This window comes from Halichoerus grypus, chromosome 4 (assembly GCF_964656455.1).
Source record: "Halichoerus grypus chromosome 4, mHalGry1.hap1.1, whole genome shotgun sequence".
NCBI lineage: Eukaryota > Metazoa > Chordata > Mammalia > Carnivora > Phocidae > Halichoerus > Halichoerus grypus.
In genome coordinates, this window is record NC_135715.1 from 186427169 (window position 1) to 186449925 (window position 22757).

General features: G+C 47.4%; 1 protein-coding gene across 3 annotated transcripts in view; it reads left to right on the forward strand.

Moving 5' to 3' along the window:
• Positions 1-22757, forward strand: part of DIS3L2 (DIS3 like 3'-5' exoribonuclease 2) — a 351578-nt gene that overhangs the window by 272942 nt on the left and 55879 nt on the right. For all 3 annotated transcript variants that reach the window (XM_078071456.1, XM_036069241.2, XM_078071457.1), the window contains one exon: positions 1878-2111. In XM_078071456.1, the coding sequence (XP_077927582.1) occupies positions 1878-2111 (234 nt within the window). The remainder of the gene's footprint in view (positions 1-1877; positions 2112-22757) is intronic.

Genomic DNA, 22757 nt, shown 5'->3' on the forward strand with positions numbered 1-22757 from the left:
TGCCTCCCTCACCTCCCCTTTCCTTCTTGCCTCCTCTCCAGGCCACTCTTCCTGTCTCATGGATGGGTGCCTCCACTTGGCCCAGGATCCGTTCCTTTTGTGCTGGCTTCTTCCCCTCACCCCACAAATCCAGCATAATCCTCTGTCCTGCCAGCCCCCCCGGAAGTGGTCATCCACGCTCATTGCCTTGCCTCCACCAACCATGCACCTGTCCTTAACCCAGGACTTCCCAGACTTCTTCACATTGTGACGCACGGAGGAGATGTTGCTGTTTGCCTGGCACGAGGGCAGGCGGATCTGGCTGCCCCAAGGGTGGACGGGCCCGCTGTGGCAGCCTTTCCCAAATCTCTGCCATTTGACTCTGCCGCCCCACCCCACCCCATGCTTTTCCCCCTAAAAAGCCTTCCCAAAGATCACCAATAAGCAAATGCTACATGCAAAGATTTTTCTTTGTTCTTATCTTCTTTGGCATCCAAGTGGCATGTGACTCTCCCCAGTGGCCAAGAGCTCAGACTCAGGTGGCACTGCTGAGGCTCAGTTCCTGGCTGTGCCTTTCCCCAGCCTGTGACCTCAGACACGTCACTTACTGTGTCCGTGCCTCAGTTCCCGCCTGTGCAGGATGAGGATAATAAAACCTACCTCATAGGGTCGCTGCCTGAAATGGCTGCTCTGTGGGAAGCGTCTTGTCTCCTCGTAAGTGCTCTGGATTTGTCTGTTGTGGCTTTTGAGTACTCCTTTCTTAAAGCCCCTCTCCCCTAATGTTGGACACTCCCGATCTTTCTCCTATCCCTTTGAGCTCTCTTGTTTTTTGTTTTCACTCTCCAGATTCTCTTTTTGCCCCCTAAAATGGAGAAGGTGGTAGAGAATGCCGCCTTGACTCTCCCTTGCCCTTTCTTTCTTTCTCAGACCTTCCTGCGAGGCTGCCAGCTTCCCACCTGCAGATTAGTCATCGCCCCAGGCCCACACCCCAGCTGCCTGCTACATAGCCCACCATCTGGATCTCCTCCCTGCACCTCAGACTCAGGAGTCCCCAAAATATTTTAACATTTGTTTTGTTTCTGTTTTAAAAGCAATAATTTCTCCTTATAGAAAATACAAGCAAATTTAAAGGATAAAATACAGATCAGCAGTAATCCCACCACAGCGAGCACTACTACTACACTTGGGTGGATCTTTCGAGCCCAGTGGGCCTCAGCCTAGGCCGAGGTTCCCCCCTGAGGATGTTTGGCGATGTCTGGTGAGTCCAGGAATATCACCAAACATTTTACAAGGCACAGGCTCGCCCCCACAACAAAAAATTAGTCCACTCAATAGTGCTGAGGTTGAGAAACCCTGTTCTCGACCTTTGTCTTTACATAAATGGCCCAAATAGAACAAGTTGGAATTCCTTTTCTCTTTCTGCCTCCATCCTGCTTCTCTCACCTGTGTTCTGTCAGTGACTCCACTTTCTCCCTCACCCCACATCTGATCCATTACCAAGTCCACAGAGTCCCCATGTGTCACATCTTTGGCTTCTACCCTCTACCCCTTCTCTTTCTTCCAGTTTTGGTATTGATGACCGACCACTCACTCAAAATAATGAAAAGGCGCTCCAGCAGGCCCTTCACCTTGAGTCTCCCTCCTGCTGGCCCTTGCTTATGCCACCCATGTGCTTAGACCTCCACTGCCTGTTAAATCCATCCCTCAGAGTCTGAGCTCCCTGAGGGTAGCGCTTCCACATCTGATCGGTCTTCATGCCTGGCTGGACCCTAACACCATTCTGAGCACAGAGTCAGTGCTTGGTAAATCTCTGTAGAATGTGTATGGATGAATGGTTGCATGAAAGAAAAGCCTGGGAAAAGTTCTCCTCATGATTCCTTCACAATCTGTCTTTGCAGATCCTTAGTGAATGGTTTGGTCGGACCATCATCCGCTCCTGTACCAAACTGAGCTACGAGCATGCACAGAGCATGATTGAAAGCCCGACCGAGAAAATCCCCGAGAAGGAGCTGCCGCCCATCTCCCCGGAGCACACCAGTGAGGAGATACACCAGGCTGTCTTGAATCTCCACGGAATCGCAAAGGAGTTGCGAAAACAACGGTTTGTGGACGGCGCACTGCGTCTGGATCAAGTCAGTCACTTCTTTTTTTTGTGCAACCAACAGATTTGACTTATGCTTGAACCTAGCATGCATGAGATTCAACATGGCAGCCTTGGGATCTTCCCTTTTTCTTTCCCCAGTCACAGCACTAAAACAGCGTTCTCTGAGGTGGGCAAGGACTAAGTCTCACCCACCCTCCGAACTTCACAGGCACACGACACACACTGACATGAGCCGAGGCAAAAGGGTGGTGTCTGTGTGTGTGGCCCTGTGACCAGAACTCCCAGCTGGTCTTTGCTAGCCAGGCTGTAACCCAGTATTTGAGCCTTCCCTCAGTTTCTACCTCACATCCCTCTGAATGGAGGTGGGAACAGGAACATGGAAGTTTACAGGGTAGTTGACCAGTATCTGATCATGAGGCTTTAAAAAAAACGTATTTCTTTTTATCCCTTATTTTCCAAAGAGAGTCATATGTTTATAAATTCTGGATTCATATTTAAAGAGGCGGAGAACTGAAGAGACTGGAGAACGTTGACCGTTGAGGAACATGGTGGCCTGGAATGGTACTGATTGCTCTTGAGTATCACTGCCATGCCCTATGGGACTTAGGAAGCTGTCGCTCAAACTTGATCACATTTCCGTGCCACATTCCATGGCAACTCCCACGACTTAGGAATCCTTTTCCTCTTTAGTTGTCAGTACGTTACAGAGTAGAGCCTATGTTCTGGATTGTGCAGGGTTTTTTCCCATTTGTATTTCTTACTCAAACCCCCGAGAACCTGCTCTCCCTGCCTGGTCACTCTATGCTGGGGGAAGTCTCTGGGCATTTGAAAAATGAGTTGAGCAGCAGGATTGGCTGATGGAGACCGCCGGCAAGGGGGCAACCTCACAGAGATGCCTTTGTCTGAGGCTTCCAGCGTGGAGGGCTCTCCAAAGCTTTGTTTTAAAACTTTCTAACTGAAGGTTTCATTTCATCCTAGCTTTTGTGATAAACTTCTCAGCAGGCATTGCAAATAGTTGCGGCCTTGGGCCTAGGAATAAGTTAGCAGCAACTGGGGCAAGTGGACACGCTGTTCTGCCTGGGCTTGAGGGAGTCAGGGCATCTTCTGGAGCTCTCATGCTCCTCCTTCCCTGGCCTGGGCTCAGGCAGCCTGTCTGCTCACGAATGCTGATGGGCAGGCAGGAGGTAGAGTGGCCGCTGACAAAGACAGCCGAGCCAGTAGAAGGGGGCCCAAAAGTACAGGAGATGACAGAGTATCTCCTTGCCTTCCTTCAGTGAGATGCTTTGTGGGGGCACGAACACACCCCAGGTCATACTCACCAGGGGCTACCTGGCTGTCAAATCCAAGGACGCTTTTCAGTTCTTGCTTCCTGGACTTTGTTCTGCATTTGGCCCTTTGAAGCTCATCTCCTGGTTCTCTGCTTCTCTTCAGACATCTCCAGTAATGTCCTGCTGGTCCCTTTGCAGAAGCCTCTTCCTCTGCTGTCCCCTAGAGGGTTCTCGTTCCTTGGAGTCTCCCCCACCCTCTTTTTTGTCTCTATCCACACTCCCTGAATGAACTCCTCTGCTATTACGATTGTCACTACTAACTGGATGCTGATGATGCCAAAATCTGTCTCTCCAGCCCTGCCCTCCTTCCCAAGCTCTTGACAAGCCTCTCCCCCTGCCTTCTTGAACTCTTCACCCGGATGCCAGCCGGTGCTCGTCCTTCCTTGTGCACGACGCAGTGATCGGTGCCCACGGCACGCTGTGCAGCCTGCCTCACGTTCCCTCCTGCCTCTGCTCCCACCAGGGCAACTGTGTGCATCAAATATCCATGCAATTTACCTGAATCAAATAAGACATACTGATCAAATAAGAGCATAAAGAAGAAAGTTGTTTCTGTGAAAACTGAAATTGTTTGAAAAGATTCAGTAAGGATGAATCTGTAAAAATTCTGCTGTTTGCTTGTGCAACTATAAAAAAATAGGGGGAAAATCATAAAATTCATGAAGAATTCTGTACTCAGATGGCTTTACAGATGTCTACGTTCTCCCTGTCTTTTAAAGAAACAAAAACTGTAGGGGCACCTGAGTAGCTCGGGCGGTTAAGGGTCCGACTCTTGATTTTGGCTCAGGTCATGATCTCAGGGTTGTGAAATGGAGCCCCTTCTGCTGTTCATTCTCACTCATGCTCTCTCACTCTCTCTCTCAAAAAAAAAAAAAACCCAAATATGTAAAAAAAGAAAAATTATAAATTATAGACACTGAATTAGCGTAATTTATCAGAAAAAATGTAGGAATCCAATTATCCTCTTTTAAAAAGCTTTATATTTTTAAAAATGAATGAATGTACATTTATATAAATTAAGTTAAATGATTAGTTATAAATATATCTTTTATGTATGATTCCCCTCTTTATTTTTTTAAAGATTTTATTTACTTATTTAGAGAGTGCATGCACAAGTATAAGCCAGGGGGAGGGGCAGAGGGAGAGAGAGAATCTCACGCAGACTCCCCGCTGAGCAGGGAGCCCGACATGGGACTCTGTCCCAGAACCCTGAGATCATGACCTGAGCCCAAACTGAAAATCAGACGCTTAACCGACTGAGCCGCCCAGGCGCCCTGATTCTCCCCTTGAGTCAGCTCCTACAATAACTCACTCACCACTCCTTCAGGCACATCAAATTAGAGGGCTTCTGTTATAACATCTTAGAGATCTTACCCTATCAGACTGTTAGAATGTTTGATTGGATTAAGTATAAGAAATGCTCTATAACTATAAAACTGTAAAAGATCACTATTAGGTGATCTCAACTCACAGTAGGAGGGGTATGGTAGTCAAGGTAGAAGAATGATCGCAGATTATTGATTGCTACTGGTCTGTTGGCTTATCTTAGAATCAATTTAATTGCTGAAAACAACCTTAGATATCTATATCTCATTGGCTCTCACAATTTATACGTTGGCAAGCTGATGCCCCCCCAAAGGTTAAGTGAGTTGCTTATATGCAAGAAATCCAGATAGCTGACTCTTTGTTCCATTTTTCTCCACTTACACCATGCTGACTTAAGAGAGAAAAGTTTTCCTTCAAAGTGGGCCAGGGAGGGGGGGGGAAGCCCTCAAAAGTCCTAATTAGGTTCCAGTTAATTAAGGTTTGAAAATAATGGATGTACATCCTTGGAGTTGATTCCTTGGTTCCCCAGAAAACAAGTTGTGTGGACCAAGCTTTAGAAGGAGGAGCACATCAGTCTCCCGCAGCAAGGGACACTGGCGAGATCCTTTATAAATCAGCTCAGTGGCCCCATTCAGGAGCTACCGTGTTTGTTCCCCTGGGCCTGCTGCCTGCACTTGCCCTCGCAAAAATCCATTTTTCCCTGGTGCTTCTGGCATAGCCTGCTGTGTGGAGTTTCTCTCTGAGGCTTTGTTGGCCTCATTTCACCATGTCCACATTTTTGGTGGCGGTCCTTAAAAAATATGCCCTTCCACACTCGCCTCAATTAGAGAGGCTCTGTGAGAGAGGACACCGTCTGTGTCACAGAGTAGGCCCTTGGATGCACAATAAATCTGCTAATCCAGAAGTTTTCCCTTTCCAAGAAATCAGTTTACCGTAAGGACCTTCAGAATGAGGGAGGTGGGGGATACTAGGGTAGCGCCTGTTTGTTGAGTCAGGGTCGGACCGGTTTGGAGGTTGTAACAAGCACAGAAATACAGAGCTACTTGACCACCGGGTGATTGCAGTCAACAGCTTAGGCCAGAGCTGCCTCAGCCCCACGGAGAGGGTGCACCCTCAGCCCTCAGGGCCGCCTGGGCTAGCTCCAGTCCCCAGGGGACCACCTGCTGAAGTCTTGTCTGCTCACCCTAGTGTGCTATCAAATATGAGCAAGTTGTGTATGTAGTGTGGTGTGGGACCGATTGGGAAGCACTGCCTTAGAGGTCAGATCGCCGGCTTCACGTCACATGTCTCTTTTACCTAGAGCTCGAACCTCGTTCTCCAGAGGTGCTAGCTCAGTGAAATGACACTCCTTTGTTTCACTGCCCAAAAAGCAAATCGCAGATGCCCACTGCATTCTTTGAGCTTTTTGGCCGGATGAGTTGAATAGTATCCCTTCCTGGTGGTTTCTTCCCATCTTCACGTTTCCTGCTGCCATGTTAATTCTAGACTCTCCACAGAGTCTAGTCTCATTTTCTTTATTATCATGTATGTCACTCCTGTTTCTTGAAAGGAGATGCCCCTAAAGGGGGCCCAGATGTTTTTGTGTTTGTAGTAAAAGGAACCATAATGGTTTATAATCACATGCAAATCTTGAGTTTGGGGGAAGGGAAACTGTGAGAAGCACCCCCTCTTCACTCCATTTCGGTTCTTGCTCTGTGACTCAGGCCTGTCAGTAGGCCTTGAGAGTCCAAGCTCCCTGGCACTTCTGTTTGTGCCCGACACACAGCCTGCCCCCAGGCAGCCTCCTCTCTGGAGAGGAAGATAATACTACCTGTGGTCTGACAAGGCCTCAGGCCCCTTTGAGAGTTCTGTGCCTTAGCGGTTGCCTTAAAGAAAGGATAGCAAGGGAGGGTAGCCGCATAGTAAATAGAACCCTCAAACAAAAGCATCTCAGGGAACATTGATTATCTTCAGGAAGCTACACCTACAGCTTTCGGGGGCTTTCTCTCCCGCCCCACGTTCCTCAGTCAGGAGATAGCACTTAGAGAGAGCCCCCACTCTGTGTGCAGACTTCTGTGAGAAACCTGCATGATGGCCTGCAAGAAACTGGGCCCCTTCTGGGGTCCCCCGGCAGGTGGTCAGGGACGTGAATGGCTCCTACTGAGCCTTTGACTTTCTGAATTTAGAGAAAGCTGTAGGGAAGAAGAGTTTTTATTTCTATCTTAGGCAATTCCTCCAAACTAAAGGAGCCTTTACCAAATTCTCAGCTACATCTTCGATCACGCCCTCCTGGCACGATTTTGAAGCCCAGACATCGGGCAGTTTCTTGGAGTGGACTCGATTGTAAAGATAAACTTGTTAGCGAAATAATTTTTAGATACCTTGGGACCCAAGCTGCTGTGGAGTGCTGTTCTACATGTCCTTGGGCTAGCCCAGCCCTGAGGTCAGGGGTCGGCAGACTTGCTATAAAGGGCCAGATAGTAAGTATGTGGGGCTCTGTGGGCCATATAGCCTCTGTCTCGACCCCCCAACTCTGCTGTTGCAATATGAGAGTAGCCACAGACGAACCGGTGAGCAGACCGTGTGCCAACAAAACTTTAAGGACGCTGGAATTTGAATTTGACGTCATTTTCATTTCACAAAATAGTATTCTTCCTTTGATGATTTTTCGATCATTTAAAAATGTAAAAACCATTTTTAGCTGTACAAGAGCAAGTAGAAGGGGGCGCCTGGGTGGCTCAGTTGTTAAGCGTCTGCCTTTGGCTCACGTCATGATCCCAGGGTCCTGGGATCGAGCCCCGCATTGGGCTCCCTGCTCCATGGGAAGCCTGCTTCTCCCTCTCCCACTCCCCCTGCTTGTGTTCCCTCTCTGCCTGTGTCTCTCTCTGTCAAATAAATAAATAAAATCTTAAAAAAAAAAAAAGAGCAAGTAGAAGGCCGGATCTGGCCTGGGGTCCGTACTTTGCTGACCCCCGCTCACCTGAAATTCAGCCCTGTGACCCAGGCCACTCTTCGCGGCTCATCATCCCTGCTCTGGGGAATCGGGCGAGGTAATGGAGAACGGTGGTGCTGAGTTAGCTCTGGGGGTGGTTTCATGCAATTAAGTAAATTACTCCTTTGATTAGTACCACGCTTAGCAGGTCCAATTGGAGGCCAGAAGTAGGGGAGTGAATCAGTTTAGCACCAGTTCCCTTACCCTAGTTACAGTCAGGTAGCTTTAATTAGCCAGAAGCAAAAAGAGCAGTAGCTCTCATTTCCCACCTCTGTGAGCTTGCGGCCTCGTCACAGTTGGGTCTCATCCCCAGCCCACCTACAGAGATGCTGGCTCCGCCATCTCTCCATCTCGTAGGGTGGGCCTGCTCACGGCCGAAGCCGGCTCTCAGGAGGCCGTGTGGCGTTTCTCGCCCCACCCCACCCCTGTTGCCGTACATAGCAATATGTTTTGTTGACTCATATGTTTAATGTTTCTGTTCCTCCCCTCCAATACAGTTGTTTGCAAGAAATGAACATTCTAGCTCTCTACTGTTGAATTTTTGTACAGTGTGATATGTGGTGCAAGGTGGAAAGAACGGGCTGTTCATCCTATCTGACTCCTCCTTGGTCTTATAATTTACATCACCACTGAAGCACAAGAGTAAGCCTCTGATCAGATGGTCAGACATATTTGTAGAATTGGTCTCTATTGTCTCAGTCATAGAGTCCTTCATTCGGCATGTCTTCCGAAAGCATTTATTGGGCACCTTGTGTGTGCGCTAGGTGCTGGAGATGAGGAGAACGAGCTCTAGTGGGGAAGACTCCAGAAGGAGCAGCCATGTGGCACTAGATAGGCAGGAGGGTGAGAGACACTTCCTTGTGCTCCAGTTCTTAGGTAGGCCCTTTTGATCCCCTCTTTTCCTTAAAAAGGAAGCTTTATATCAGATTAGAAAAGCATAAGTAAATGCCTTTATCTATGAAAAGGTATTTAAGCATGTTCTAATGTTCTAAAATTTAGAAAATACCACAGTGTAAAGCAGAAATCAAAACCACCTGTAACCCCATCATCCAGAAATAGCCACTGCTAATATTTGGGTATATTATCGTTCCTTATGAATATCCTCCTTAACACTTCATGGCAGGAGGAAGGTGTGGTTAGCATAACATACATATAATTTTCATATTCAGCTTTTTAATATTATAGAATCAGTTTTTTCTCATGTCATTCAAAATTCTTCTAAACTATTATAATGCCTCTGTAATATTTCCTCATGTTAATATGCTCTGGAATATTTAACCATGACCCAATTGTGGATATTTAGATTATGATTTTTTAATACTATAAATAATAGTGCCATAGCCACCTTGTGTTCCTCAGTCTTTACTCTAATTCTGATGATTTCCTTAGGACAGTCCTAGAACAATGCCGATAGGGTCAGAGGTACAGACATATTTAAGAATCTTCAAACACGGCCACATTCCCTTGCACAAAGGTTGTGCGAACTTCCTCCTTCCAGTAGCCTGTGAATAAGGGCACCAAGCATGGAAATACCTGTCAGAAGTTCTGTGTCTATATGGGGTGTGTCTGTCCCTGCCTCTCTTTCCCTCTCTCTATCTCTCACAGTCATGTCTAAGTCTCCTGCAGTGTCCCGGTGGCTGTGGTCTTGGATTATTCCTTCATCTTTCCTATTTTATTTTATTTTCATGAGGTCTTGCCTACAAAGAGCAGTGTCACACCAACGGACTCTTCCTATTAGCATTAGCCATTATAAAAAATACTCCTAAGAGCCTAAAATTAAGCCTTTTTTTTTTTTTTGAGAGAAAGAGCGAGGGAGTGGGAGGAGGTGTAGAGGGAGAGAGAGAATCTCAAGTAAGTACCATGCTCAGCGCCGTGCCCAACATGGGCCTCAGTCTCAAGACCCTGAGATCATGACCTGAGCCGAAGTCAAGAGTCAGACGCTTAACTGACTCAGCCACCCAGATGCCCCAAGAGTCCAAAAACTTAAAATGGCTGAGAGAGGTGGTCGAAAGCATCTTGCTAACCCCCTGCTGAAGCCGAGGCTGGAGAGCAACCTACTGCACCAAAGCGAGGTCCTTCTTTCCTCTCATTAGGATCCATAAAGAAACCCATCCTTTTTGAAATGGTGCTGAGAATTATTATTGCATTTTCAGACCCTCAGAGAACATTGGAAATTCAGTAGCCTTTTTGTGTGACTCTTACCTCCTGTTATAATAGCCTTGGGTTGGCCTGATGTGAATAATTATAAAGAAATCCAGTTGAATTAAGACTAAAGAGCACAGAGTGGCTCTACCATAAGAATCGCTAGGCTTCTCTTTAGGGTAATAGTAAATAGTCCAGGAAGGTGTCCCCTAGAAGTTCAGGGCTTCGCTTTCGGTATTGACAGGTGCGCATTATTTCAGGCATGGAGAGAGTTCTAGAATTAGTGAGGTTGAAAGAATATCAGCCTGTAAATTTTTCCCAGTTGCCAGTTTCATACTAATTATATTAGCAAAGTTTTCATGTAAGTGTATCTAGCTCATTTATAAATCGATCTTCAGCCAAGAAGCTGTGCTCCTGTGAGCCAGTCAGCTGCCCGGCCATCTAGCAAGGCCTCTGTGGGGGAGAGGGGAGCAGCTGGGCAGAAGGGGGTGCAGCCTCAGGCTTCGGGGAGAACCTGGGAGCACAGGGAGCCCTGATCATTCCTCTGAGAGAAGGAGACGGATCGGATGGCATTCCTAATTTCATATGGAATCAGGGAAAACAGTTCATACTTACGCATCCCAAGGCATGAACAAGAGGCAGGCCTGAAAACTTGACCTAGTTGTGTCTAAGTAACACTAATTACAGCCACTGTGGGAGCTGAGCACTATTTGTGACTTGTTAACATGAGCATAAAAACAAACCTATATCATTAAGTGTCAGAGTAACTGTGCCGAGCAGCTTGTTATTAAAACCCCAAACTCTTCATGTGCTCATCTTCCTTTAGGCATGTCACATAGTCATTTACTCATAATTTTCAAAAATTAGAAGGAATACAGGTAGTATTATTCTGGAAGTTGTTAAAAATACAGACTCAGACATGATCTCCGACCCTCACTGGACAGATATTTAACTTCGTGTTGTGTTACAAGTACTGCCCATAGTTCTATAAAGGAACCTTAGGCAGTGGAAGATGAACTTTCTACCTTCAAGTTGCACAGTGAACTTGAGAAGATCTCTGCGTACTTACAGGAAACTCCAGTAAAATAAAAGCAAGGGCATAGTCCGTTGACTTGGGGCTGAAGGAATAGGTTATTAGGTGGGATGGGATTCGTAAAAGAGGGCTGGCTTGGGGAGGGAAGCCCCAACTCGCACGGTGGGGCCAGGGAAGGACACGACTGGTGAGCAGGAGCTGAAGGGCAGGGAATGCCCACCCTATGGAGACAACGTGGCATATAGCCCATCACACCACTCTCTCCTCTTGAGTTCCGAACCTACTGAGACCCTCAAGTCAGCCTGAGAGCAAAATATTCTATTACTGATAAAGTTTGGATCAGAGAAGGCAGCTTGAGCAAGTTAAGCATTTGGAACAACCCAGAAGTTAATGTTCTAAAAAGAAACTCTGGTTGGAGTGACTAGAGGGAGCAGAAGGTAGCCAGAGACAGACAGAAGTGTGCCCCCTCCCCAGCCGGGTACCCCAGAGGTGGTCCTAGTGTGCCCTTCACCACTCAGTGCCCCCAGGGCCCTTAGGAGTTCTCCCGTGCAGTGGCCACTGAGGAGGACCAAGGGCTGATGCTTCTGCTCTTGCTTGCAATGGCCAGTACAGATCCTCAGCAAAACTCTGAAGACTGCTTCTTGTTTAACTTTACAGAGTGGACTTGGCTCCTACCCCGCTTCTGGAAGCTTCTCACTTGTCTGCTGCTGCTTTCTGCTTGCCTATACCCAGGCTCATTTCTTAAAGAAGGGAAAAGCACCCCCTCCCCCATAAACCTGTCTTAGTTTCCAAAAACCTGAAGATTGCACCTGCAATTCTGCTGCAGAGAGGTTTGCATCCCCCCTCCCTCCCACTTAGAGCTCCCCTAGCACTTCATTTATACCTGTCACCTGTCTTGATCACATTGTCACACTGCTTTGTCATTTCCCGTTTTCTTCCCTGTCTCCTTCTCTGAGACTGTGACTTCCTGAAGGGTAAGGACAGCGTCTTGTTCATCTCTGTATCTCCAAACCCCTGCACGGTGCTGGTTTCTAACCAGGTGTTTCAGGGTCTCTGAGCATCTCTGTGCATACTGGTCTTTTTTAAAAAGAGGAAGGTAGTTGTGATCTGGGCAAGCGACTGTAGCCCTCGAAGAGAGGGGCGCTTACGTAAGAGAATTAAATGCACATTATAAATCAGAGGTTTCCTCCCCTCTTTGAATAGAAGGGTTGGGTGTTTGATTCCTTGCCAAGGCATCCAGGGTTTAGAACAGGATGTAATGAGGACTTTCTCAAGGTGGATTTGCCTGGACAGGTGTGCAGAGGCAGGAAGCTTCAGCCCCCCAGGGGGCTGGCAGTGCTTCTGAGGCGTCCCGAGCGCTTCTGTGTTCACCTCTGTGTCCCTGAGGGGAGCCTGGCAGAAGAGGCCCTCCAGGGGAAGGCAGAGACCCCCAGTGTGCCACCCTGGGAACAGAGATGTTCAGGCTTGTCGGAGACCTGGCTCACCAGCGTGGAAAGGTGGGCAGGGCACCAGATTCCACCCCCCCCCCCCACCTGCCTTCCACAGAGATTCCCTCCGGGGCGAGCTGATGTCAGCTGCTGTCCCCCACCCACATGACAAAATGGAAGTGATCTGTATACTGCGATGGGATCCCCAGTCTCTGCTCCCTCCGTGAATTCTGATCGGAGCCTGGTTTTGCTTCTCATGCAAATGATTTGCACAAGACAGCGGTTCTGTGTTAGTTGCTGCTGGGCTGTCTGAGGAGAGTAGATAACTCACATCGCAGTTGGAGTTGAGAGTGTGCCCAGATGACTCAGACTTAAGTCCCTAGCATTTCCAGGGGGCAAAGAAGGGAGGCCAAGAGCCCTCACGCTGACTAGATGATATATAAGAAACTTCTGTGAGTCGAGCAGGGCAGTGGCCAGCATCCCTTGTTCCTCTCTGAGATGCAAGACTTTCAGGTTAGCGGCCTCAACAGACAGATGAGATTTGGCCCTTCCAGGGGCTCTGTCTTTTGGGTAATTGTACTCATGATTAGGAAGTGCTCGGCCTCTCCCCTTTCCATTCACAGGACACTCTGGACGTCCTCAGCCTGCCCCCATGTCATACCCCACGTCACTCGAATGTGAGCCAAACAGCTACATAAGAGATGTGGAATCCTTTGACGTTAGTAAAACCTGCATTGGGGAAAGGGAACCCTTGCAGCTGACCCTTAGATTTTACCATGACTGCTTCTCAGGGCTGGCCCAATTGATTTCGGTTTCCATGGTCCAGGGAGCCAGGGGGGCTCTGCTCCTGTTCACTATCTGCCCTAAAATTCTGCTGCTGGATTGAGTTCCCCCAAACACTGCTTTCACCTGTCACTCAAGGACCTGCAGTCTCCTGAAGCAAATTTCAGGGACCGGTAAGGTTTCTCTAGATACTCCAGGACAAGATATAGGATTGCTAGGTTTTAGTTTTGCCAAACAAGGACATTGTCTTAAAAAGCTAGTGACCATCTACTGCCGTCATGATTCCACAAATGAAAACATTTTAGCACCAAAATGAAGGAAAGACATATTTTACAGTATGAAGCAGTCTTTCCCATTGACTTGGTTGAGCTTTGTGGGAAACCTCTTTCTCATTTTGTGCATCACAGACCAGCCTTAGAGAAGGACTGGATTGCTCCGTCAGATCCAAGCGCCTCCTGGCTTTGGAGGTCCTCTGTGATGTGGCCTGTGTTTGATGATCCCTGTGTCTCACCAGCCCACCTACCTTCCTCATCCTTCCCTGCCTTCACAGAGCCTGGGCCTCCACCCACTCGCCCCTGTCCCACATGCCTCACTTCTTCCAGAAGCCTGCTTCACATGGGTCCAGATGCGGTCCTTCATGGGTTTTCATTCATTTCATGTTATAATTTTATTTCTTCATTACCTTTGTCTCCCTCCTTGCCTGCATTCTTGCCTGTCAGCCGTGGAGAAGGCAGATGCCACACTGCTAGGAGCTCGCAGCACCCTGAATGTCACCTGCGGTCAGTGGGGGCTCCAGCACCCGGTGTCCGTTTTACGTCAAGTCCCAAACTTGAAGAGATGGTCCCGCTATTCCTCAAGAATTCCCAAGAATCATTGTAACACTGTTTTGTAGCACTCCTTCCATTCCCATTTTAAATGGCATGTGGCAGATGTTTTTAAAGAATTTTAAGAGCTTTAAAAGTATTTTGTAACTTGATCCCTTTTGACTTATCTTTTTAATTTCCCACACATTTTTTTTTTAATATCTACCAGGTACAAGTACTGTGCCAGGTATTAGGGACAAAGAGAAGAGAACCGGGTCCCAGCTTTCCATGTCCCAGCCCTCAGAGTAGCTTAATGTCTCATGGAGGAGATGGGGACACAAATAGAAGAGGGGGGTGCGAGGGAAAAGCCCGGATAATAGGCCGCATTGTGTTTGTGTGGAGGTGGCTGCCTAGGTGTTTTATATGAGAACACTTAGCTGTGGTTTGAAGGGGCCACTTTAAAAAGTCAGTTAGAGACAAGGTCAATCTGTTTTTAAAAGTTTTCTCCTGTACAAAATAGAAATTAGCAATTTGCTATAAGAAAAACGCGGAAATGTTGAAAATAAATTAGAAATTCTTTAATTGCCCCTTGAATTGTGACCCCCTGGGGTAAAGGAAATCTGCCAGAGTAGAAAGAAATGAGCCCAGACCCCGAAGGGCAACACCCAGGGAGGGAATCCCAGCAGGTTTCTTATCTGCTTGTCAGCATTAAATTGGCAAGCTCCTAAATAAGAAAATTTGCTAATGAATAACAGCCCACTGGGTTTGAAGTACATTTGAACCGGGAGCCATTACTGAGCTCTGAGAATGCAGGCTTGGCCAGGGGGCAGTTTGAAACTGATTTGCTACAATCAGTTTCCTTCTGTAAATAACAAGGGAGCCCTCCCCTTCCGTTCTCCTGCCCTCCACCCCAGCCAAGTACTGGGACCAAGCTCGAAGTCTCGCCTGCCTCCCTGGCTGGACTGCGGGGACACACTCCTGAGCTCAAGCAGAGCGGGAGCAGAGTCCTGAGCTTCTTCCTCTCCTCTGCCTACCTGGCCATACAGCTTCCTGGCCTGGATTCCTGACTCCTTGTTGCCGAGGACTTCTCGGTTCCTGTGGAGATCTGTCCTGGTTGCCCAGAGGCCTAGCTTTGAACTTCTCTTTGGTACATGCTTCTGCTCCAGACTGGCCCAGGCCCAGATTCCGTTCTCTCCTTGCCACCAGCTGCAAGTCAGTGAGGACTTACAGAGCGGACCCTGCACCGGTCCGCCTGGATTCTGACCCTGACCCTTGCACTTACCTGTGTGACTTTTAAGTTTTCTGTGCCTCAGTTTCCTAAAATAATAATAAGTAAAATGAGCTAACATATTCCCGAGATAATCATAAAATGGAGATAATGTGGGCACCTGGCTGGCTCAGTCGGTAGAGTGTGTGACTCCTGATCTCCGGGTTGTAAGTTCGAGCCCCGTGTTGGGTATAGAGATTACTTAAAAATAGAATCTTAAAAAAAAAAAGAAGTGGAGATGATGTTCCTGAGACAACCATCGGTAAAATGGAGATAATCATAATACCTATGCCATCGGGGTATTGTGAGGTTAGTGACTTGTACCCATAAAATGCTTAGAGAAGCGCCTGACACAGAACAGCAAATGGCTGTTAGCTCTGTGGCCAGATGCTGAGAAAGACCCCATTTCTGTCCTCACGGAAGAGCCACCTCTGTAGGGCTACCGTGGGGCCGTGGGGGTCGCCAGCAGCCGTGGCCTGAAAGACTTCCCCTCATTTGTGATCCTGCAGTTGGGTCTGGACAGAGGGGAAGGGTTTGAAATGGAGGTGCAGGGGTGAGGATGGGTCCTCTCCTACAGCTCCTGGAGCGAAGTGCTCAGGCACTCGGGAGTTGGTACTGGACTCCCAAACGGAGGGCAACTTGCAGGGTTTGTGAGCCCAGAAGGGAAGGAGATGGAGTGCCCATCCTACTCCAAGTCGCTCGAGGAAGAGAGGCAGAAAATTTCACAGTTTATGTAACCCTTCCCCAATGTTGTTACAGTTAGGCTGCTTTTAGCTTTTGCTCTTATAAATAGCACTGCAATTAATATTCTGCATAAAATTAAAAAATCATTTTGGATTATTTCCTTAGGAATACATTCTTGGAATGACTGGATTGAAGGGAATTCACTTTTTTTCTGTGATACTTTTCTCTTTTTGATTACCTTATTATTTTCTTAGAAAAGTAATACTTGTTTGTCTTATACAGATTTAGAGATTAACAAGTAAGGCTGGTATGGGCATCGGTCACCCATGACCTAGTCATAACATTTCTCTGTGTATCCTAAAGAGTGTGCATTTTTAAAGCTTTTGATACAAACTGCCAGATAATTTTCTAGAAAGGTTAAGCTAATTTAGGCTTTCCCCAGCAGGAACAATAGCACATTGTCATTGCCTCTCACCAAATGGAGAGTTTGTGGGTTTTATTTAATCTTCGTTATTATGATAGGTTGAAAATGGTGTTTTATTATTGTTTTGACTTGCATTTGTTTTACTGCTTGTGGGCTTGATCAACTCCCGAGTCCGCTCTTTGCCATTTCTATAAAAGGGCAGGCTTTATATATAATCACTAGGAACTCCTAACACCTTCAGCCCTATACCCACCAGCCACATTTTTAGTCAGAATTACTTTTTTCCCTAGTAAAGTATAATTTACATACAGTAAAATTCCCTTTCTTACTTTTCTTCTTTTTTTTTTTTTTTAGTTCTGTCACCCCAGAAAATTTCTACTTTCCCCTTTGTACTCATGCTCTCTCCCCTACCCTCAGCCCCTGGTAGCTACTGATCTGTTTTCTGTCCCTATTGATCTGCCTTTTCCAGAATGTCATACAGACGGAATCAGAGTTGGTAGCTTTTGAGTCTCACTTCTTTCACTTAGCGTCATGCATGTGAGGTTTACCATGTGGTTATGTGTATCAGTGGTCATTCCCTTTTGTTGTAGCGTAGTGTTCCATGATACTGTAGGTGGCCCACAGTTTATCCATTTACCAGTTGAAGGATATCTGGGTTGTTTCCAGCTTGGGGCAGTTGTAGAATAATGGTGCCATAAACACCTGCAGGCTTTAGTGTGATGGTTAAGTTTTCATTTCACTGGGTAAATACCTAGAAGGGGGAATTGGTAGATCATATGGCAAGTGTCTAACTTTATTTTAAAACGACCAAACAAGAGGTGCCTGGGTGGCTCAGTCAGTTGAGCATCCAACTCTTGATTTCGGCTCAGGTCATGATCAGGCTCTGCGCTGGGCATGGAGCCTGCTTAATCTTTTCTCTCTCCCTCTCCCTCTCCTCCTCCCCACCTCCCTCCCTCTCAAAAAAAAAAAACCCCAAAACTACCAAACTGTTTTCTAGGCGGTAGTATACCACTCACCAACAATGTATGAGAGTTTCAGTTTCTTTACATGCTTACCAGCACTACGTATCGTCAGGTTTTTGTCGAATTGTTTTGTTTTGTTTTTTAGCCATGTTAATAGGTGTGTAGAAGTATTTCATTGGTGGTTTTAACTTGCATTTCCCTACTAATGACGTTAAACATGTTTTCATGTGCATATTTGCTGTCTGCATGTCTTTTTTAATGAAGTGCCTGTTCATATCTTTTACCCATTTTTTAATTGAGTGGTTTAGTTTCCTATTACTAAGTTTTGAGAGTTCTTCTTATATTCTGGATATAAACCCTCTATCAGGTATGTGATTTACAAATATTTTATCCAAGTCTTTGGCTTGTCTTTGCATTCTCTTATTTCTTCACTCTCTCTGTGAAGAGCAGAAGCTGTAAATGTTGATGAAGTCCAGTGTATCGAATTTTTCTGTCACAGATTTTGCTTTTGGTATCCTAAGAAATGTCTAACCCAAGGTCATGAAGGTTTTTCCCTGTTTTTTTTCTGGAAATTTTATAGTTTTAGGATTCACATTTCGGTTCTTCTTTCTTTTTAAAACACTTATTTCCTGGGCCCAGTTTTTTTGAACATAGTTCCAATAACTGAGACAGACATGTAACTGAGCACAGTTGGGATGGGGTCATCCTGAGGGCCTTACCAGGCACGGTGCCCACCAGGAACCATGTGGAAGGGAGGTGCGGGCATCACCTCAGGAGCGGCTTTTAAACAGATATGAGGCTTCTCTGGCTTAAGATTTGGCATAAAATTGAAGATTGTATCTTCTTAAAGGAGGGTGCAGATGATAAGAGAAAAACCTCTAAACTTTCTAGATAAATCCTTCTGACTGCTGCACAAAGTCGGGTTGGTAAATGGTGCCAAGCACAGGACTTTGTCGATTACATGCAAACACCCATGTCAGTGAGTCACATAATCATGCTTTAATCTCATAACCAAGAGGCTTTTAAAAATTACAGTCAACAAGGCAGCTTGCTAGTTATGACTGCCATTGGAATTGGGTTTTCCTTAGAACAGCTGGAGTGTAATTTGGTGGGAAGAAAGCCTGATATGGGTGAGAGGCCAAGGATTGCTTGCCTGGGAAGGATGTGCAGCTAACATTTGATAGAAGTCTGTGAAATGACCAACCTCGGCCAAGCTAAGTAGAGTCCTGCCATCTTTCATCCATGGGAAAATACACTGCAGCAAAAGTATTCAGAAAACAACACTGATTATCAACTTTGTATCAGTCACCACAAGACAGGTAAGACATGGCCCTGTCTCTAAGAAACACATGGTTCAGAGCGTGCTTTGTACTGGGTTATAGAATCTGGGAGAAGATTCCTGTTCTAGTAAAAGAGAGCAGTTGAGAGTTGGTTGGGGATGGCTTCTTCAAGGATGTTCCAGGCAGAGCAGCACAGGGGTTTGATATGTTCTGGGAGGTGCAGACCATTGGCATGGCTGGTCATAGGAAGAGCTCACGGTGGCAGTGGGAGATACTGTTGGAGATATGACGAGGGCCAATCTTGGAGGACCTTTTTTCCTCTGCCCTGAAATATGAGTGCTTTCTTGAATTCATCATAGTATCGTTGAAGCATTTCACATATGGGAATGATGGGATGGACTTCCTTTTTAGAAGGATCTCTCTGGCAGTTCTGTAGAGAATGAATTGGAAGGGGCCAAGGTGAACCTCTATCAAGCCAGTTAGATGGCTGCAGCAGGAATCCACATGAGACCCTCTGGGGCCCTAACCTGGGGTCACACAGCTGACGGAGGGCACAGATGAGGAGGATACTGAGGAGGTAGAATCAGACCCCAAAAAGGGAGAGGGTGCATCTAGATACCTCTGGGTTTCTGACTGAGCAGCCAGGCGGTTGGGATGCCACCCCGGAGAACCCCCACCACCCTGGGAGGAAGAGCGGGCATCAGTCGGGGACCCCCTGAGCGTGAGTGCTTTGGGCCATCCGGTTCAAGACTCCCACAGAGCAGCCAGCCAAGCAAGTCTGGCGTGCCTTTACTTCCCCTGTTCAAGGTAAGTAAGTGTTCGTGGAAGCAACAGAAACATGTGTGCCTTCCAGAGTACAGTAAGCGGGCCTGGAAACACAATATGACGTCTAGTGAGCGAGGCTGGGTGAGCACATACGGGCACTGAGGTGCAGCACACTGCCGAAAGCTTCTGTCCCCCCACCCAGAGCCTAGATGCCACATGAGGGCTTCCCCTCAGCATGGAGCAGGAAGAAAGCAGCCATCCTTAGCTCTTGTCGTCCCTCCCTCCCTCCTTACCTCCTCTCTCCCCAGCTGAGCCCTTCTCATTTATTTAAAAAAAAAAAAAAGTGAATTCACTCCCAGTCCCTTTGAAACCCAACATGTCAGTGATAGATGAGGCAGTATTCTTTAACTTCAAAGGAGAAAAAGTGAGTGAGTGAATGCAGGCCAGGGGAGTTGAAAAGTCCAAGGGAACAGGAGACACATGGGGTGACCCCGCCATCAGGAGGAGCGCCCTTGATCCCACCCCTGCTGGTGCCATGCAAAGGCACAGACAATGCCACTTTCAGTAAATCATGAAGGATCCTGAATACCCGTTTTTGTCCATTTTCAATGGGCCTTGGGCATATTGCTTAAGATATAGCCAGCCATTTGTGCTGGGTTCCCAGCTACTCAAAGGCTCAAAGTCAAGTGCTCTCTGGACTATATAATGGAGTCTTTGCATATGTGATTTTTGGGGGAGATTTTTTTTCAGACTTCCATAGCTAGTCATAGTAAGGGTGACCTTGTGGGTAGTGTGGGCCATTGTCGTCCATCTCCCATCCAGCCTTTGAGTGATGCCGAGCTTTGTGGGGTATCCATGCAGCACCTAATTCAATCACACATCTGACCCCTGCCTCTCTTTGGCAATATCCCCTTCTCTGCGCTCAGTGTGCTGCCGGGGGCCTCAGCACAAACCCTGGCTGTCCTCTGGAGGCATTCTGCACTAAACAGAGAGCTCTTGGCCATTTGTCCCGCTTTCAGAATTCTCGGCCCCCTGGTGAATCTGGCATGGGGAGTGGCTGCTTATTCTCATGAGGGTGTGCGCCCTGAAGATGCCTGTTGGAAGCGCCTTTTAAAAGTCCCCAGTTGTTTCCACGGTGGAGTCTTGGGAAGCAAAGGGAAGCATGACCTGGGGTCATTTAAGGGCTGGCGTGGTCACTTCCTTAATCGTCTATGACCGTTAAGAGCCTGATTTTCTATAAAGAGGCACAGAGGCTTCCTTGGCTTATTATTAATAATAACAAACAGCTAGAATTTATTGTCTGCCGCTTGCCAAGTGCTTTCACGTGTTACTTCATTTAATCCTTAAATCTTCTACCCATTTTTACAGACAAGGAGACTGAGATTTGGGGTGGGTAATTTGTCAAAAGTCACATACTAGAAGCGGCAGAGCGAGAACAGAAACTCTCCTTATTCTGCTTCGTTCTTTCATTTCTCTTGTTGTCGTTGTTTTATGTTCTTTTACAAATCAAACAAATGGATCAAGTCATACTCTTAGGATAACTTTGAAGAGCTGTCTTAAAATACCAATTCCATTTCTACAACGTCCTCGAGATGACAAAATTACAGAGCTGGAGAACAGAGCAGTGTTGCCAGGAGGTTGAGATGATGGGGGAGAGGAAGGTGGTGTGGTGAGGGGACAGTTCTCTATCCAGATTGTAGTGGCATTTCCACAGATCTACAGTGTGACCAAATGACACAGAACTAGAACTAGGCGCCGGTGTCCACCTCCTGGGCCTGAATCGTGTTCTAGTTATGTAAGCTGTAACCTTTGGCGGAAATTGGGTGAAGAGGACACAGGACCTCTCTGTACTAGCTTTGCAGTTTCTGTACATCTGTAATGATCTCAAAACAAAAAATGAGTTTTTCATTCACCTGGGTGGCGCACTGTCATGGGACCTGGGAAGGGCCAGGTCTCAGCTCAGGGGCCACCTGCTGTCAGAAAGCAGTGAGTGCCAGAAAGCTGCCGGTGGCCTAGGAGGGGACACGGGCGGGAAGAGGGTCCGGGTGTGAGCCCCTGTCAGAAGTCTTATGGGAAGGTGCTGAACTGAGAGTCAGGGCCCCTGGGCTCCTGTCTCACGGCTGCAGCTGTAGGACCTGGGACAAGCTGCCCAGTGCCCGGCAGCCTCCGTGTCCCAGCTGTCAAGTAGGAACGGCCACAGCACCCGCCTGTTACTGAGGCCGTTAAGAGAACCCAGTGAGAGAACATAGTAATGTGCTTAGCACAGGACTTACTGAGTAAGCTCAGTAAATCCTGACCATTTTTATTACTATCATCAGTATTATTTTATCCATTCCCAAGTTGTACCCTCCACTTCGTAGTCAGACCAGTCCCATTCGTATTCACAGAACCGTGCGTGTTGATTCTTTGCTGGTCGTGCTCACTTACTCCTCTGCGGTTATTTGGTGAGTACCTACTGTGCCAAAGGCTGGTGGCTACTGGGGTACAGTGGTGGACAGGACGCATGTGTTCTGTGCCCCAGGAGGGTAAAGGTCCTGTGTTCTCCCGTTACCTGGAACTTCTCGTCGGTGTTTTGCAAATCCTGTCTGTCCTGCCGGACTCACCTCTGGCCTCGTCCACTCCATGCAGGCCGCTCTACCAGATCCTTCTCTGAGCTCAGCCGAGACCGTGCTTTTTCCCCTGGGCCTCGGGGTGCCTGGTACAGTACCGAGCAACACAGGGGCTGTGCTCCACAGGTGCTTTTGCTCACGGAATTGTGAAGTGGATGGCCAGAAGGAACCAAAGAGAGTATCTCCTCGGCGGCTTTCATCTTACAGAGGAAGTCGTGCAGAGGGGCCCATGACCTAAATAATAGAAATTGGCTATGTGAGTCCCCAACCCATCTTTTCAACAGCATAATAATAGGCCCTATATTAATCTTATTTTGTTGTTGTTGTTGCCTTGTTTTTCTCTCTTTATTCCTACTGTCCAGTATTTTGCCTAGCCGACTGGTGTGAGAAGCCCTTGGCTCTACTTCCGGTCTTACTACTGGCTATAAGTGACTGAGCCTGTCAACCAGAGGACAGGGTCATTGGACTGGAAAAGCAGAGCCAGCCCGTCTCTCTCTCTTCCTCGCTTGCTCTCCCTTGAGTGACCTTACCTGCCACGTCCAGGGTCCGCGCAGCCCGCTGCCTCTGGAGGGCCCACCCAGGCGTCTTCTTCCTTCAGCCCAGCTTCTCCACCTGAAACTGGGCAGCTCCATCTGCTCGGCCCTCTCAGTCCAGCTTCTTGCCTTCAATTCTGCCGAACAGAGGAGGCCCCCACCTTGTTCTTTGGTGATGCCTTTGCCAACGAGCCTTGGAGGACCGGCACTCAGAGCACCATTTACTGTCCTGCGTCTTTTAGAATCTAGAGGAGGGAAGTCAAATGTTGCAGCATCTGGCCTCCAACACAGTGCCCTGTTGGTGAGAGAAGAAATAGCTAGTGTGGCCCAGTGCGAA